The 13,757-nt window shown below is 37.6% G+C and overlaps 1 protein-coding gene across 2 annotated transcripts in view; it reads left to right on the forward strand.

Annotated features, from left to right (window-relative positions):
* LOC112159318 (metabotropic glutamate receptor 4) overlaps positions 1-8,105 on the forward strand; it is a 219,613-nt gene extending 211,508 nt beyond the window's left edge. For both annotated transcript variants that reach the window (XM_024293331.2, XM_024293328.2), the window contains one exon: positions 4,559-8,105. Coding sequence is in view for 1 of the 2 variants with exons in the window: in XM_024293328.2 (XP_024149096.1) it covers positions 4,559-4,608 (50 nt within the window). In the remaining variant the exon portion in view is untranslated. The remainder of the gene's footprint in view (positions 1-4,558) is intronic.
* Positions 8,106-13,757: the final 5,652 nt, after the last annotated feature.

Below are 13,757 nucleotides of genomic sequence, written 5' to 3' on the forward strand. Positions count from 1 at the left end.
TGAATCAGCTGATTCCAATGGGGGCAAATGTGGCTTTTCACATTAGTAATATAAAGTGTTGCATAATGACACAAAGCCTCTATGACAGAATCAGCTGGAATTACCTCAGTTGCATCAACGGTTGAAGAGTTGCGGTAGACATAAAAGAATGTCAACACTGGAGCTAAAGCTCCGGTGTAAAAGGGTTAACTTCTTTGCATCACCTGTACAGCACATGTGCCTGCTGATAAAAATGCACAGATCACCCTGGCTAAAATGCAGCAGCCCTGAATGACACAAGGCTGTCCTCGCACGCTCACCCATCCACCCTCAACCGGCAGAAACGAGCGGAGATAGACAGCATTTGTGTGCGGTGCTATAAAACGGCCAATCAGCACGGTGTAGCCCGTCAATGGGAAGATGATACCACTCTCGTCTGAATGGAGGAGACGAGCGATAGCTACGTGTCCCGTGCAATTTGTTACCCCTGTTGACAAAAGGAGGAATTTGTAGTAATGGGACAACAGCAACAATAAGAGTGAACAGGAGAAGACAGATGGGTCTGCCAGCTCCAATTCTTTCTGGACCATCTATTCTTTATCTTAGCCTCGCAGCACATAAATATTCAAATAAGGTTCATTTATCAATGCTTCCCATGGAAGTGATGCTTTAGATGAAATAGCAGGAACATGCCCTCCCTCACACAGGCCTCACCCCCCCACTAGCCAACATGGCCATGACGAATTTACAGAAATATTTACCCTTAAACATCTCTCCTCCACAGCACTTTAGGCCAACTCTGGCTTTCAGCCGTCTCCTGATTGGATTCATACCCTCTGACATTTTCAATCAAGTAAGGCTGCTATGGGCAGATAGGCAGATTGGTAGCGTGATTACCACCATCGAGCACGCTCAGTGAGAACTGTTTAACTTAAAATATGACACAAACACTTGCACGGAAAATGTGTGCAGGATAGTACACCAGCACACATGTGCACAGCATTTGTGACAGTCGCCAATTTTATCAGAATCTTTTTACAGTTCAGTTGTTTTGTCTATGTTCACACTTGGCCTTGGCAACATACGTCCAAACAACCACTTCCAATAAAAATATCTATGTAAAAGCATATATATGTGTATTTTAGGCTTCTACGTTGAAAACATTCGCGTCAACGCACAAGTTTTAGGTGCATTTTAGGCAAGTTTTCATTTCTAGAAGTCCCAACCATTTCAAAATTGATAATTCAGATGAAATGAATTATTGTGGTTTGTTTCCAGTGGAATTCTGACACCAAGTCTTTCATATATCGAAGTAGAACCTGGTGCAAGATTATTGAGATTCCAGGAAAAAAAAAGAAGAAACCTTAGGGATGCCCACATGAAGGAGGGATCCTCTTCCAAGACAGACAGTCACTTTACCAGGACTGTTAAAAAGGAATTAGCTTATCTAACTCTATAACTACGTATTTGAATAGTGTTCATCCAGGTAAGACAGGGGGACAGGTGGGGGCAAGGTCCATAGCCAAGATAAGCCAGAGGCGTGGTCCACGGCCAAGAACAGGAACACAGATGATTCATCTGTGTCAATACTATCGATCTGAATATCGAACATCACAGTTCAGATTCTCTGTTAACAGGGAGGTAATGATTCCATCAAGCCACAATTCGATTGGATTCAGAGTTTTAAAGTCATGATTTCCAATTTTTCCATTTTTTTTCTCAACACAATGAATTAAAGGTATTTTAAGGCAAAGTATGTTTCCTTTTTGCCCCTTATATCAAACTGTCTGTTTTCCTACTAACTGAGAGGATTCAATACAAATAAACAATAATTATACATAATACTGATATGATCACAAATCCTGTTATACTCTCTTCCTGTTGTGCCCCACGTATGACAGACCGCTTCGCGCCCGCTCAGTGCAACCTCCCCCAGCTGCTGCGTGCACACTCAATTGCGCTTCCACTCAGCGCAAATCACTGTTCATGCGCAGTTTGCAGAGAAAAAAAGACAAAGCTATAGAGAGTTAATAAAAAAAAAGAGCACGGCTCCCAGGAAGGAGTCAAAGCTGCGTCGTCACCCATGACTGTTGTCACGGTAGACTGGTCAAAGTTGCAGTAAAGTTGCAATGAAAACGTTGCAGGGTGAGGAACCTGCAACCAAATCTTGGATTTGAATTTGCTTGAATTTGCATTAATAGTTGCCATCGCAACATCGCAAAATCCTGGAGGGACTGACTCATGTGAAACTTTTGAGCTGAGGGAATTTCCTAGGAGGCCATCCATACGCTAAACACATGCAGGCGTGCCCGCACACATCAAGCCCGCATGGAGAAATGTCATCTGCTCTGCATTTTTTTAAATTTCAGCACAGGCCGAGACCGATTTTTTTTATTTTCTGCAATGATTAACATGACGTGTTTGAATCTGTTTTTTTTTTTTTTTTTTTAAAGATTCACGAAGAATCGTTACATCCTTACCTGTTAACAAACATTTTTATTTGCTGGAAGTCTATGTGTTTTACTGTACACTTGTCAAATAACTACATAAACATTAGTGTTAAGTTCAAACTGAAATTTGTAAAACATAAATAGAATTTTCAAAATAAAATAAACTGTTTTGTTGCCATGAAACCTTACAGTAGGAACACCATGACAATGCTCTGACCGGTGCATGATCCGTCTGTGGCCCACACTTTATTTGCATGTGGTGAGAAACTTGCAGAATGGCTACAAGTGCATTTCATACTAGGGTTGTAAACGACTTGGTGCATCCTAAAATGCATTCTGGACACTTCAAAAACACTAGGGAAAGATAATGTTATCTAAAAAAGGATGTACCTGCAGACTTTCACACTGATGTTGGCGACTCTGCATTTTAATCAATACACAGTGTTAAAATCATGGTTTGTGGTATGTATATACTTTTATTTAATTAAATTAGTTTTAAAAATGTATTTTAGCTAAATACATTTTTATCAACTGACAAAACAGTTATTTGAATTTGGGACCACAAGTATAGCAGCGTACCACACTGTTATACTTGTGGTAGAATCTCACTGGAATGTGCACCACTTGCTGCATGCTACAAACTAAATTCTAAATGGAGTTCCCAGAACATCCAGAAACATGTAGAGGTGGGTATGGGTTGCTCTTCTGTTGAGGAATTTGAGGAGGTTGTATGAGAAACTGGGATTACATAAACAAGAAATTAACATTTTAGGGAAGAATCATCTTTTTTCATGTGAATTTTCTAAATACTTTCTGTGTTGTTTTTTTTTATAATGTACAAACCTTAAATTTCTACCTTAAAGACTCACTCCGACCATCTTGTGTTCTATTTTAGTTATGTTTTAATGTGTGAATGCTTCACACAACAGTGATTCTCCTACTCCTTTCTGTATGTTTTTCGGCACGTTAAAAACTCAATCACACTTTCAGTGATTTCAGCAATCTTGATATCAAAACATTCAGCTTGTTCAGGACATTGCTGCTTGTATTTTTGGTGTTCGTAAACTTTATAGTGTTGAATATTAAGCAAAAATGTAAAAACAAAGTCAAAATTTTAAGTAGATTAGCAGTAAGCCTTTAAATGTATTAATGGGCTATGTTTTCATCTTTTATAGTAATTTTCAAAAATTGTGGAGTTAAGCTAATATTTTAGCTACATGCTAAAGTTTTGGTTAATTTGTTATCTACTGAGATTTTTAGACTAATTTAGAGCTTAGCTTCTATTTTAGCAACAGGCTAACCTTTTTGACTAATTTAGTTTACTGAAGAACTTAAGGCCATTTTGAAGTTTAGCTTGTATTTAAGCCATGTGCAGCTTTTTGGCTAATTTGGCATCTACTGAGGTTTTTTATGCTAATTTGGAGTTTAGTTTAGCAACATGCTAATGTTTTTCACAAGTGTGTTATCTACTAATTAAGACTATAGCATCTATTTAGAAACAGGCTAACATTTTTTACTCATTTAGTTTACTGAGGAATTTGGGGTTTAGCTAGTATTTAAGCAATGAGCTATGCTAACTTTTTGGCTAATTTGGCCTCTACTAAGGTTTTTTGGGCTAATTTGGAGTTTAGCTCATATTTAAGCAGCAAACTAAATATTTTTTCAAAATTGGCAGTAGTTCATTAGTAATTCGCCTCTGAATTGTGGGCGGGACTGTTGGAGCAAAGCAACCCGCCCCCATTCCCCTCGTGGCAGCGTGTTTTCTACATCACCCTCTCTTTTAAACAGCATTTTTCTGTCTGTTCCTGATTCACACAGTTTTGAAATACTCAGAAATGCTATTTAAATCCTTATTTCCTTATATTTGTCCTCCACCATCAAAAAATGTTCAACACAATTTCCCTCGGAGTGGATCTTTGAAAATGTGCATGGGGAACAGATATTTTCGTGAGAGCCCTTTCACATTCTGCTGTGCCGATTGGTTCCACATGTGCTCAGATAATTAAGTCATCCATAAATAGATCCTCACATCAATTTGGATTCCTACAGATGAGCTTTTCATGCCTATTTAAAGCTTAGCTACTACATATTAACTCTTTGTTTTTTTTCTCCATCGCCCTCACTTACAGCGTTGGCTTCGAAGCAGACATACATAAGCTACAGCAACCACGCCATCTAAGAGAGTGAAGACCCAGGAAGACCTCGGCCTGCCGGAGGAATCCCCTGTGTTTGGAATTTTGTTAGGATACAGGGGGTGGAAAGATGGGAATTTGTCATACTTGAAGGATGTAAGATTGTTTTTTATGGAATCTTAAAGGCTCACATGCCAAAATGGAGGATATATTAGGAGCTTGGAGGAGAGAGATGTCAGACGTAGAATGGTAGGAAACAGAAGATTTCCCTCTTTCCTCCCCCCATGTCTGAGACAAGCGGGTGTCAGTCACTTGTGCTTTCAGATGCAAACTAAGTGGACCTGCTGTAGCCTCCTCTGAAGTGTATAGCACACCGTCTCAGTTCTCTCTGAGGCTCAATTGTCCGTTTTGAGAAAAACAGATAAGAATCGTTCAGTCAAATAGAGCTGGCGAGGGGGGGGGGGCTCGCCAGCAAATATAGAAAATGCAGCAATTATTTTTGGTTACAGGTTTTAGTGGACTTCAACGCTGCAGTACTCTCCAAACTGTTCATGCCTTACAACCGCACAGTCAGTGTACCCACAACGTTTGTGAAACGCATAAAGACAAAGCTGCGGGGGGGTCGTCTCGGTTGTGTTCTAACTGTTTCATATTTCTATCGATGACGCCATTGTCTTTGGGAAACCTAGTGTACAGTCCCAGAGCATGCTGATGGGAGCATCACACGTACCGTGTTGTGTCGTCGACGTCTATGGAATGCAACATTTGTCCTGGTTGTCATTCACGTTGGAGATGTTGTGTTTGGGTGGATGGTTTGAGTGAGGAGAAGGAGTCCAACAAAAACCAGATTCACAGTTTACATCAACAGCATTTACAGTAAAGATTTGGAGTTTGAAAAATGCATTTTGTTAACATAATGGCCCTTATTTATCACGTTTTTCATACAAACATAGCATGTGTCAAATACTAAAACCAGTTTATAGTGGTATTCCTGTGATTTTTACTGCAGTAAAGACGGTTCTAACAGTTTCCCAACAGAGTTTAGCTCTGCCTTAAGGAGTATCGTGTTCATTTTTATCATAAAAGTAATTCACTGGAGACAGAGTATTCTGCCCCTAAGTTATGGCAAATGTGTTATTGTAGGACAGTGAAGTTGTATAATATATTGGTCGGTATGAATACATAAGTATTCTTGCTTTTCATAACCTATGATGGACTACCCAGACGGGATTATTACTGAATGGGTAATAAATATTGTATGACCGTGTGTCTCTGCTATAACATGATTTAGTAAGTGTCTAGGTGCAGGAAATGCAACATTATTCAGGGATGCTTTTAAACAAGAAAACTATTAACTTAGATTCATTTTAGAAAAAAATTATTTCATTTGAAATGTGAAATAATTTTAACTTGTAAACTGTTATCTTTTATCAAAAACAGGGGCATAGGTTGTGTCATTGCATTAAATAAAATCTTCATTTTCAATCCTGTAGATAGTGGATCAGTATCATCAGGAATGTCATACAAACTTCCCCACATACTGCTCAAGAAAACTGTAAAAAATCAACATATAAAGTTTGTGGTCTCAAAGCAAGCCCATATCATAGTCATTCCACCTTCTTGCTTGACAGCTGTGAAATATAAAACTTTAAATTGTGCCAAAATTATGTTGGATTTAAATCCACAACAATAATACACATCTACCAATCATTTAGATAACAACTTTAAAAACTGAAGTCAAAGCCGGTTATGTTTTATTATTTGCAACTCCTCTAAAAAGAGAAACAATGCATGTAAAGTTGATTTCTAACATGCAAGGATATAAACATTGCTGTTCTTGTAAAACAGGGAGTTGAAACATTTAAAAAATACAGTAAACCTATGAGAATGACAGACAGCAACAACTGCTTCTCTACAGTATATACTGATGCTTTCATTGGTGTAAAACTGAAAACTGAAGGCAGCAGGCTGATAATTAGTATTTTTTCTTATAGCAATTAACCCTTTTACATTAAAACTTTTGCTCCAGTGTTGCACTCTTTCGTCTACCGTGATTCTTCAATCATGTATGCATTCAACGTAAACCAGCTGATTCTAAAAGCGGCTTTGCGTCGTTTTGCAGCACTCAACATTCGTAATGTTTTGTATCTCAATGCAAAACAAATATAAAAAGTAGAGCTGCATGATAATATCAGTTACTGATAATTATTGTCTGATAATGGACATTATGACGCCCTGCCGATAATTCTAAAAAGAAAAGAAATTGCAGATAAAATTTACAGATAATTATACACTTAAATTGGGCATTATTTGTATATAAAAATGTTCTTATTACATTACTATTTAAGTTGAAGTCTTAACATTTGCAATGGCCATTGAAATGTACTTTCTCTATTTACAGATGTTTGGCAGACTGAAAAAGTTAATAGTGTTTATGCTACCTGTTATTTCATTATTTTTTAAAACAAGCACTGCAGATTTGTTGGAATACATAAGAGCCATTTGCTCTTACTTTTTACTTGCAAATATTTTTTCTTGAGTATTTAAAAAATATCGGTTGTTTATGAGTATCTGCAGCAAGAGGCCAGAAAATATCAGACATCGGTTCTAAAAAAAAAGCTAATTTTTTATCATAATTGTTTTATCAGAATCAGCAGGTTAATGTTGATTGGTCCTCAAATGGTACATTAAATGGTACTTCAAATGGTACTTCAAATACTCTTTGATGTACCATGGGTGCATCAAAGAGTATTATTTAGATGTCACTGGTGACATCTCTGGAGTTAAAGGGTTCACTAAAAGGACCCATCAACCAGAATCTGACATTTTCTCCAAAATCTTTTATCTTCTTTTATAACAGTTCGATTTTCTTAAGGTTAAAATAAAAAACAATCTAGGAAGTCATGGAGTATCAAACAAGATATACTGTACACAGTTCGCCAGTATGAATATCTTGATCGCAAAATGGTTGTAAAACTCTAACCTTGACAAAGGGTCAATTTTTTTAGTGATAGTAGTTAAGGGAAACTACAGAGGGTCTTCATGAGAGTTCCTATTTTTGCCAGTAGAAACCAACAGACCTACATGTCCTCATTGAGTTGAGGAACAGGAACAACCACCTTTTTCACTATGCAGTTCAACTGGTAGGAGGTCTTAACTATCCTTTTCTCTTAATCCTCACACATTGATCTACCTGTGTTGGTATAAAACTCCTTAAGTCTAAGCCAAACTCATGTAGAACCAATAATGGTTCAATATTTGACTAAATATTTTAGCAATCCAATTGAAAAAAGCATCAACGTTGATAAATAAGGGCCAGTGCCTTCATTTTGTGCCTCATTCCTGTTGTTGTACTCCTGCCATTCTTCCACGTCAGAGGATTTTTTTTTATTTAACCATTACATTTGTATCAGATTTGAACTTTAATAACCAACAAAAAACAATTCACCATTAAATGTACAATCAACAGACAGATCTGCAGTCTCTTATGTTGTATCCCTTGTCCCACCATCAATGTAGCTCTTGAATTTGTCTCATTCAGTGTNNAAAAAAAAAAAAAAAAAAAAAACTATATCTTGCATGTTAGAGCCCATAAAAAGAAAGCCGTGCACAATTTGAGGAAAAGGCATCCCATCCAGAAGGAAAACTACTGCAGAAAATGAATAATAACTTCTGTTTTGATCAGCTTCAATGAGTCTAAAGTCTTGCTGCAAATGTTTCTCATCATTAGATCAAGTATTGTTTGTGAGATTGTTTGTGTTTGTGAATTTGATGATTTACGCTTTTTTTTTAATTTCTTTTTTGGGCAACAAACTCTTATTTTTATAAAACACTGTATAATAATAATAATAATAAAAAAGCTGAATATGTAAGTGCTGACTGAAATTCAATGGCAAGTCAATGTATGTTATTAAAATGGATTGATAATGTCTGCTTTATGTACTGAATTATTTCAAAAATAGGAAAAATATTTACAAAAAAGTTACAGTGCCTGGATATTTATGAAAAACTATAAGAAAAAAAGAAAAATGTGTTAAGCATGGTCATTTTTATACAAGACATTTCTAATAAAAGACTGTTTTGCTAATACACTCTTGTTGTGTTTTCATATGTTGCAGGTAAAAAAAAAAAACTGTATAATTTAAAGTCTCATTAAACATTAAAAAATAAGTATATTAAATTACCTCATCAAATTCAGTGTTTCCATTGACAATAAAATTGTGCAAATTGGGATATTGTATTGGATAATGGAAACACAGCAATTTCGAAAAACTCACATTTCTAAAAAAAGGTTTTTGCGCTTGGAGGAGGGAGTGTTAGTGGCGTATCGAAATTTACATATTTTGCAAAACTGTAATAAAAGCAAATTTTTTGACTAAAATGAGTCACATGATTGGATACAGCGCTTACACCGAGTTCACGCCCCAAAGCGGCGCGGAAGGGAGGCCGCTTCCATTTAGCGCCCTTTTTAACCATAGTGTAGTTCACACCAAGACACACGAGAAAATCCGGTCAAAATATAACACATTTTTCACAATAAAATACAGCTATTTACAAATATGATGTATCTAAACAGACTGTAGAGATGAAAATACAGAATTCCTCCTTGTTCCTGGTGGTTAGGGGCCAGAGACCTCCGCGAATATGGAGAACCCTCAGTCTCCATCTAAACTCTAATGACATTCTAGAACATTGTTTTTTCAACACTTGAAGAATCTCAAAGTTTCGCACATACGTATGATGGAAAAGAAGCTATTGATGTCACCATGGGTCCTTATGGGTGAAGAAGTGAAAGCACATTAGTGATTAACAAAAAATGTGTGGATTTTTGGGAGACAGAACGATTTTGACTCTCTCCCTTCATTCGGGAAGGGGTCATCAATCAAAAGACGGTTTTTGGTGTCAAATTGAACCTTTTACCCTGAGTCAACAGGAAATTGTTAACTTCTGCAACCGCCTTCTAGTGGTCTTTTGAAGAAATGCAAATTCTGATACTTCGTTTTGTTCCTACTTTTTATTTTAGGCCTAAACATCAATCTGGCTCTTTGAAGCACTAAGAAAAACATTTCTATGTGTTCTTTAGACCCGCCCACATATGTGGACATTACTACTTGGTTAGTTATTTCTGCTTAACAGGGGCCATGTGACTACATGTGAAAAGCATTCGCTCAAATAATAGCTCATGGTTTCAGAAGTTAAAGAAAGAAGTTTTACTATTTAATTTGATAACTTTATGCCTAACTGCACATGCACACACTGTATCCCTTTGGGGTTCGCCAAGTCACAAATATTGAAATTTGTGTTGCTCTTCTGTCCAAATATGGATGAGGTAATCATAACCTTCAGGTCTGGATGAGCCTTGTCCAGCAAATTCAGGATGAAAGCTGATGAAAGTTGCCCTTTCAGCAAAAAGTCAATATTAGTCTCATTATTAACAAAGCTTAAGAAGTCATCAATACAAGCTTCTGTATGCATATCAAAAATAACAAAATATTTTTGATAAAACAGTAATGTGTTACTAAGCTTATTGAGGTCTCTGTTCCTCCGTTTTCCCTCATTTTCCAGACATGTTCCTTCAGTTGTGTTGGGACCTGTCATTAAACCGCACACAACTCAGAGACAAGGTTAGCCGTGACTTCTGTGAACTTCACCTTTACTCAGACAAACCTTCACTCGGGTTTAACGGGCAGATCAATACTGTCAGCTCCACCAGCATCCAGAGACCCTAAAAAATATGAAACCATCTGGAAGAGCCGGCAGAGTTCTGAGACACTCTAAATGAAAAGTAGATCCAGAGAAAGTATCTTAACAGTGGATTTATTGAGGGGCTAAAACTGTCAACTTGGGTGGGCGCTCCGGTGACTAGATGCCCCACTTTTCCACTGTGTTACATTCCAAAATCAACACCCAGTCCCACATTGAAATTTGCAAACTACTGTTCTCAAATGCACATTCTGAATTTTTTCATAAAATCGCTGTGTGGAGGAGGTGGAGCACGCTGGCTGTCTGAACATGTCAGTCAACTACAGACATAATGTGGGTTATTGAGGACTACAAACACCAAGAACTAAAGTGCAGTGAGTCACGCTAAGCTCAAAATTATTACCAAACACAGAGGAAAGGAGGAGAAAATGACAATCCTGGTCAAATTGCTAAATAATCCTACAAAAAAGGAGATTTTACATTTTGTGAATATGTTAAATGTGTCAAGATGTGTTAAAAGCAGCTTAACTGGCTTATAATTAATCTGAGGCAAGAACTTGTCACCATGGTTACGTCTGTCTCTGTGGATGCTATCGGGGAGAATTCAAAAATCGTGTTTGGTAAAAGTAGGTCGAGCAAAAAGAAGGTCAGTGCACCTTTTCGTTTCCAAGGGGCTTTGAATTCTTCTTCTAAAGCGCTATAAAATAAAGTTGTTAAAATACTTTAAATGCTTGAAATTCTGTTGTACAGCTATCACTAATTCTGTGTCTCAGTATTTGATAAAAAAATATAGAAAAATAATTCTCACAAAGATGAAAAGTTTAATTCCAGTCGTGGAGGATTCAATTTTTATTAGAGCAACAATAACATCAGTTTGGAGCATTACATTGTTTTTACATATGTTATTTACTTAGATTACATTACACTGTGAACTTGGTCCATTTCATTAAAGATTTTATTTTTAAACTTATCCAGGTGATATTTGTCATTTTGTATGTTTTAAATGCCACACAAATGTATATAACTACTTTTAAAATCATAAATATACTGCAAAATTGGCCAGTTTTGTTGACCCATTTAAGGTTGAGAAAGATGAGGGGAACAGCAAACGGGGATCAAACAGCCTGATGGGCTGAATCACATCCAGACTCATCGACTTCAATAGTTTGCTGAACAGAACTTTGAACTTCTGTCATGTTTATCCCTAAAAAAGTCAGAGGAGAGGTTGTTAACTGCAGTTTGGTGACATAGAACACAAGAAGGGATCCTGGTGGACTTTTTAGCAGTGTTTGTTTTAGGTCTTAAATGGGTAAACTAATGGCTGTCTTTTGGGATCCAGAACATTGAAAGTGTTATCCCGCTCATGACAAAAGTAGACGGGATTTCATGCCTGCCATGAACACCAATGAAAATCTAAAATCTTTTTTAAAAAAAGCTCTTAAGGAGTTCTAATTTCACTGAAAGAGAATGCACAGTTCAATGGAATATTTCCAGTAAGTACATTACGGTCCTCCTGGGTGAGGTGTTGATCTGTTAAATACATTCTGGTTTTGAACAAGATGTTGGACTCTGAGAGTGGAAGTGAAGTGATGAAAGGCGCAGAGCGTCCTGAAATCCAACACAGTAATCCATGAGGCAAATCTTGATTTGGTAACTGGACGAGGCACAGCGTAAATCCATAACGGGCAAAGGTCATGACTTGGATGAACCGACTCTGGGTTGGAAGACAGTGAATGGTCCATAACTTTGATCTGTGACTTGACATGAACCGTAATACTGGAGCATGAGGGTACTCCAGTCTGACCCTGGAGCAGGACTCTGAAACCTTCAACACTTAAAGAGCCATTTGGGTTGATTTCTTACGACTACAACCCAGTAGGAGCTACAACCTCTTACTTCACCATATAGAAAAATAAGACCCTGATTTACAGTGCTTGATTTGAAGTCCATCTCCAGGTGTTTGAGTGTGATGCTGCTTTTATCAGCCTGTAGTGCTAGAATCCAGAGGTTGGCTCAGAGTAATGTAATGGAGCTACCAGTAGAAAGCTGTCTGATGAAAACCAGAGAATGAAACTGGGTCAGGTGCCTTCTGCTGCCTCTGGAAGGCTATAGCTTGTCATGACATCAATAAATAATGACTTTAGTGCACAATATAATATTTTTTTAGTTAACAAGCAAAGTAAAATAAATTAATTTTGTATTTTGGTCATTACGAAAATCACAGTTGTCTCCATTAAACAGGAAAGAGCTTTTATTGGAATTGTGCATCTGCAGTTAATAAGATCCAGACAGCAGCTTGAACTTTGAAACTAGTTTGAAACAGTTTCTATCAATCGATCTTTGCCTTAAACTTTCTAGAGTCCTAATCTGATCGTGATATTTTGTATATGTTTACTGCACATATGGGGAGTGTGTTTCTATGGTTATTTCTGGACTCTGTATTCTGTACTGATGGACCTTGAATTTCTCACGGACGTGAAAACAAAATGGGCAACAGGTGTGCTCCTGGTGACTTTTACAAGAGTATCAGGCGAGGAACGAGAGGCAGAGAAGCTCCAGACCGGGATAAAGTAGGGAGGCTCCCCGCCTCCTGGAGTCGTGCAACACTGGAAGCGGGGTGCGCACAGTCTCATCCTGGAGGACACTGAGATTCGGGAGTCTTGCCACAAAGTGTGAGGAGACGTGATGCCACGCCCCCGTGAGATCTGTAAGAGCCACAACAAGGACAAGCCTCGTTACCGGACGCCGCACCCAAAATATCACCATATAGGACAGCGACACACCACAGGGGGCATTAAGAGCAAGAAAGGGAGGCGGAGTGGATCAGATGTGGTCAGGATGTACCCTTTTCTGAGCCAGAACTTTGGATGCTGGTTTTGCATCCTGGTGGCCACTCTTAATAAGCTGTTCTCTCTCTTTAACAAGCCTGCTTGATATTTTCCCTTCTCCCAGCTCCTCTGAACTCCCGTTGTAGGGTAGCAAGAAAAATCCTCCACCCTGTAACATGGTTTGTTCAAACACAATAATAGAGGACATCAACAAAACCTTTAATCCTTTGTGATTTCCACAATTAACACTTTGAAAAAAAATGTCCTAACGCCAGATACAAAGGAGTCTGTAAATACATAAGATTCATGGGAAATTAATATGGGGGGGGGGGGGGGTCACATACTTTTATAGTCAAGGATGAGATATTCTCCACAAATATGAAAAGATAAATGCAATAAATGTAAGGTTTCCAATTGAACTTTTAACTTTTAATTGGAATAAGTAACAATCTTGCTCTGCTTTCACAAGAAAATCTGTGCTTGACATTTCAAAATAAAAGGTGACAGAAACCATGTTTAGTGAAAAATGTATAATAGACAGGAAAATGAGATGGAATACTTTGCACTTTTTAAGATAAAGAAGGTGATATGATGCATTAATTGTAGCTATTAAGATATTTTTGTCACACAATCAACACCTTAATGCAATCAGTCTCTTAAAGTGT

Source organism: Oryzias melastigma, linkage group LG7, assembly GCF_002922805.2.
Source record: "Oryzias melastigma strain HK-1 linkage group LG7, ASM292280v2, whole genome shotgun sequence".
Lineage (NCBI taxonomy): Eukaryota > Metazoa > Chordata > Actinopteri > Beloniformes > Adrianichthyidae > Oryzias > Oryzias melastigma.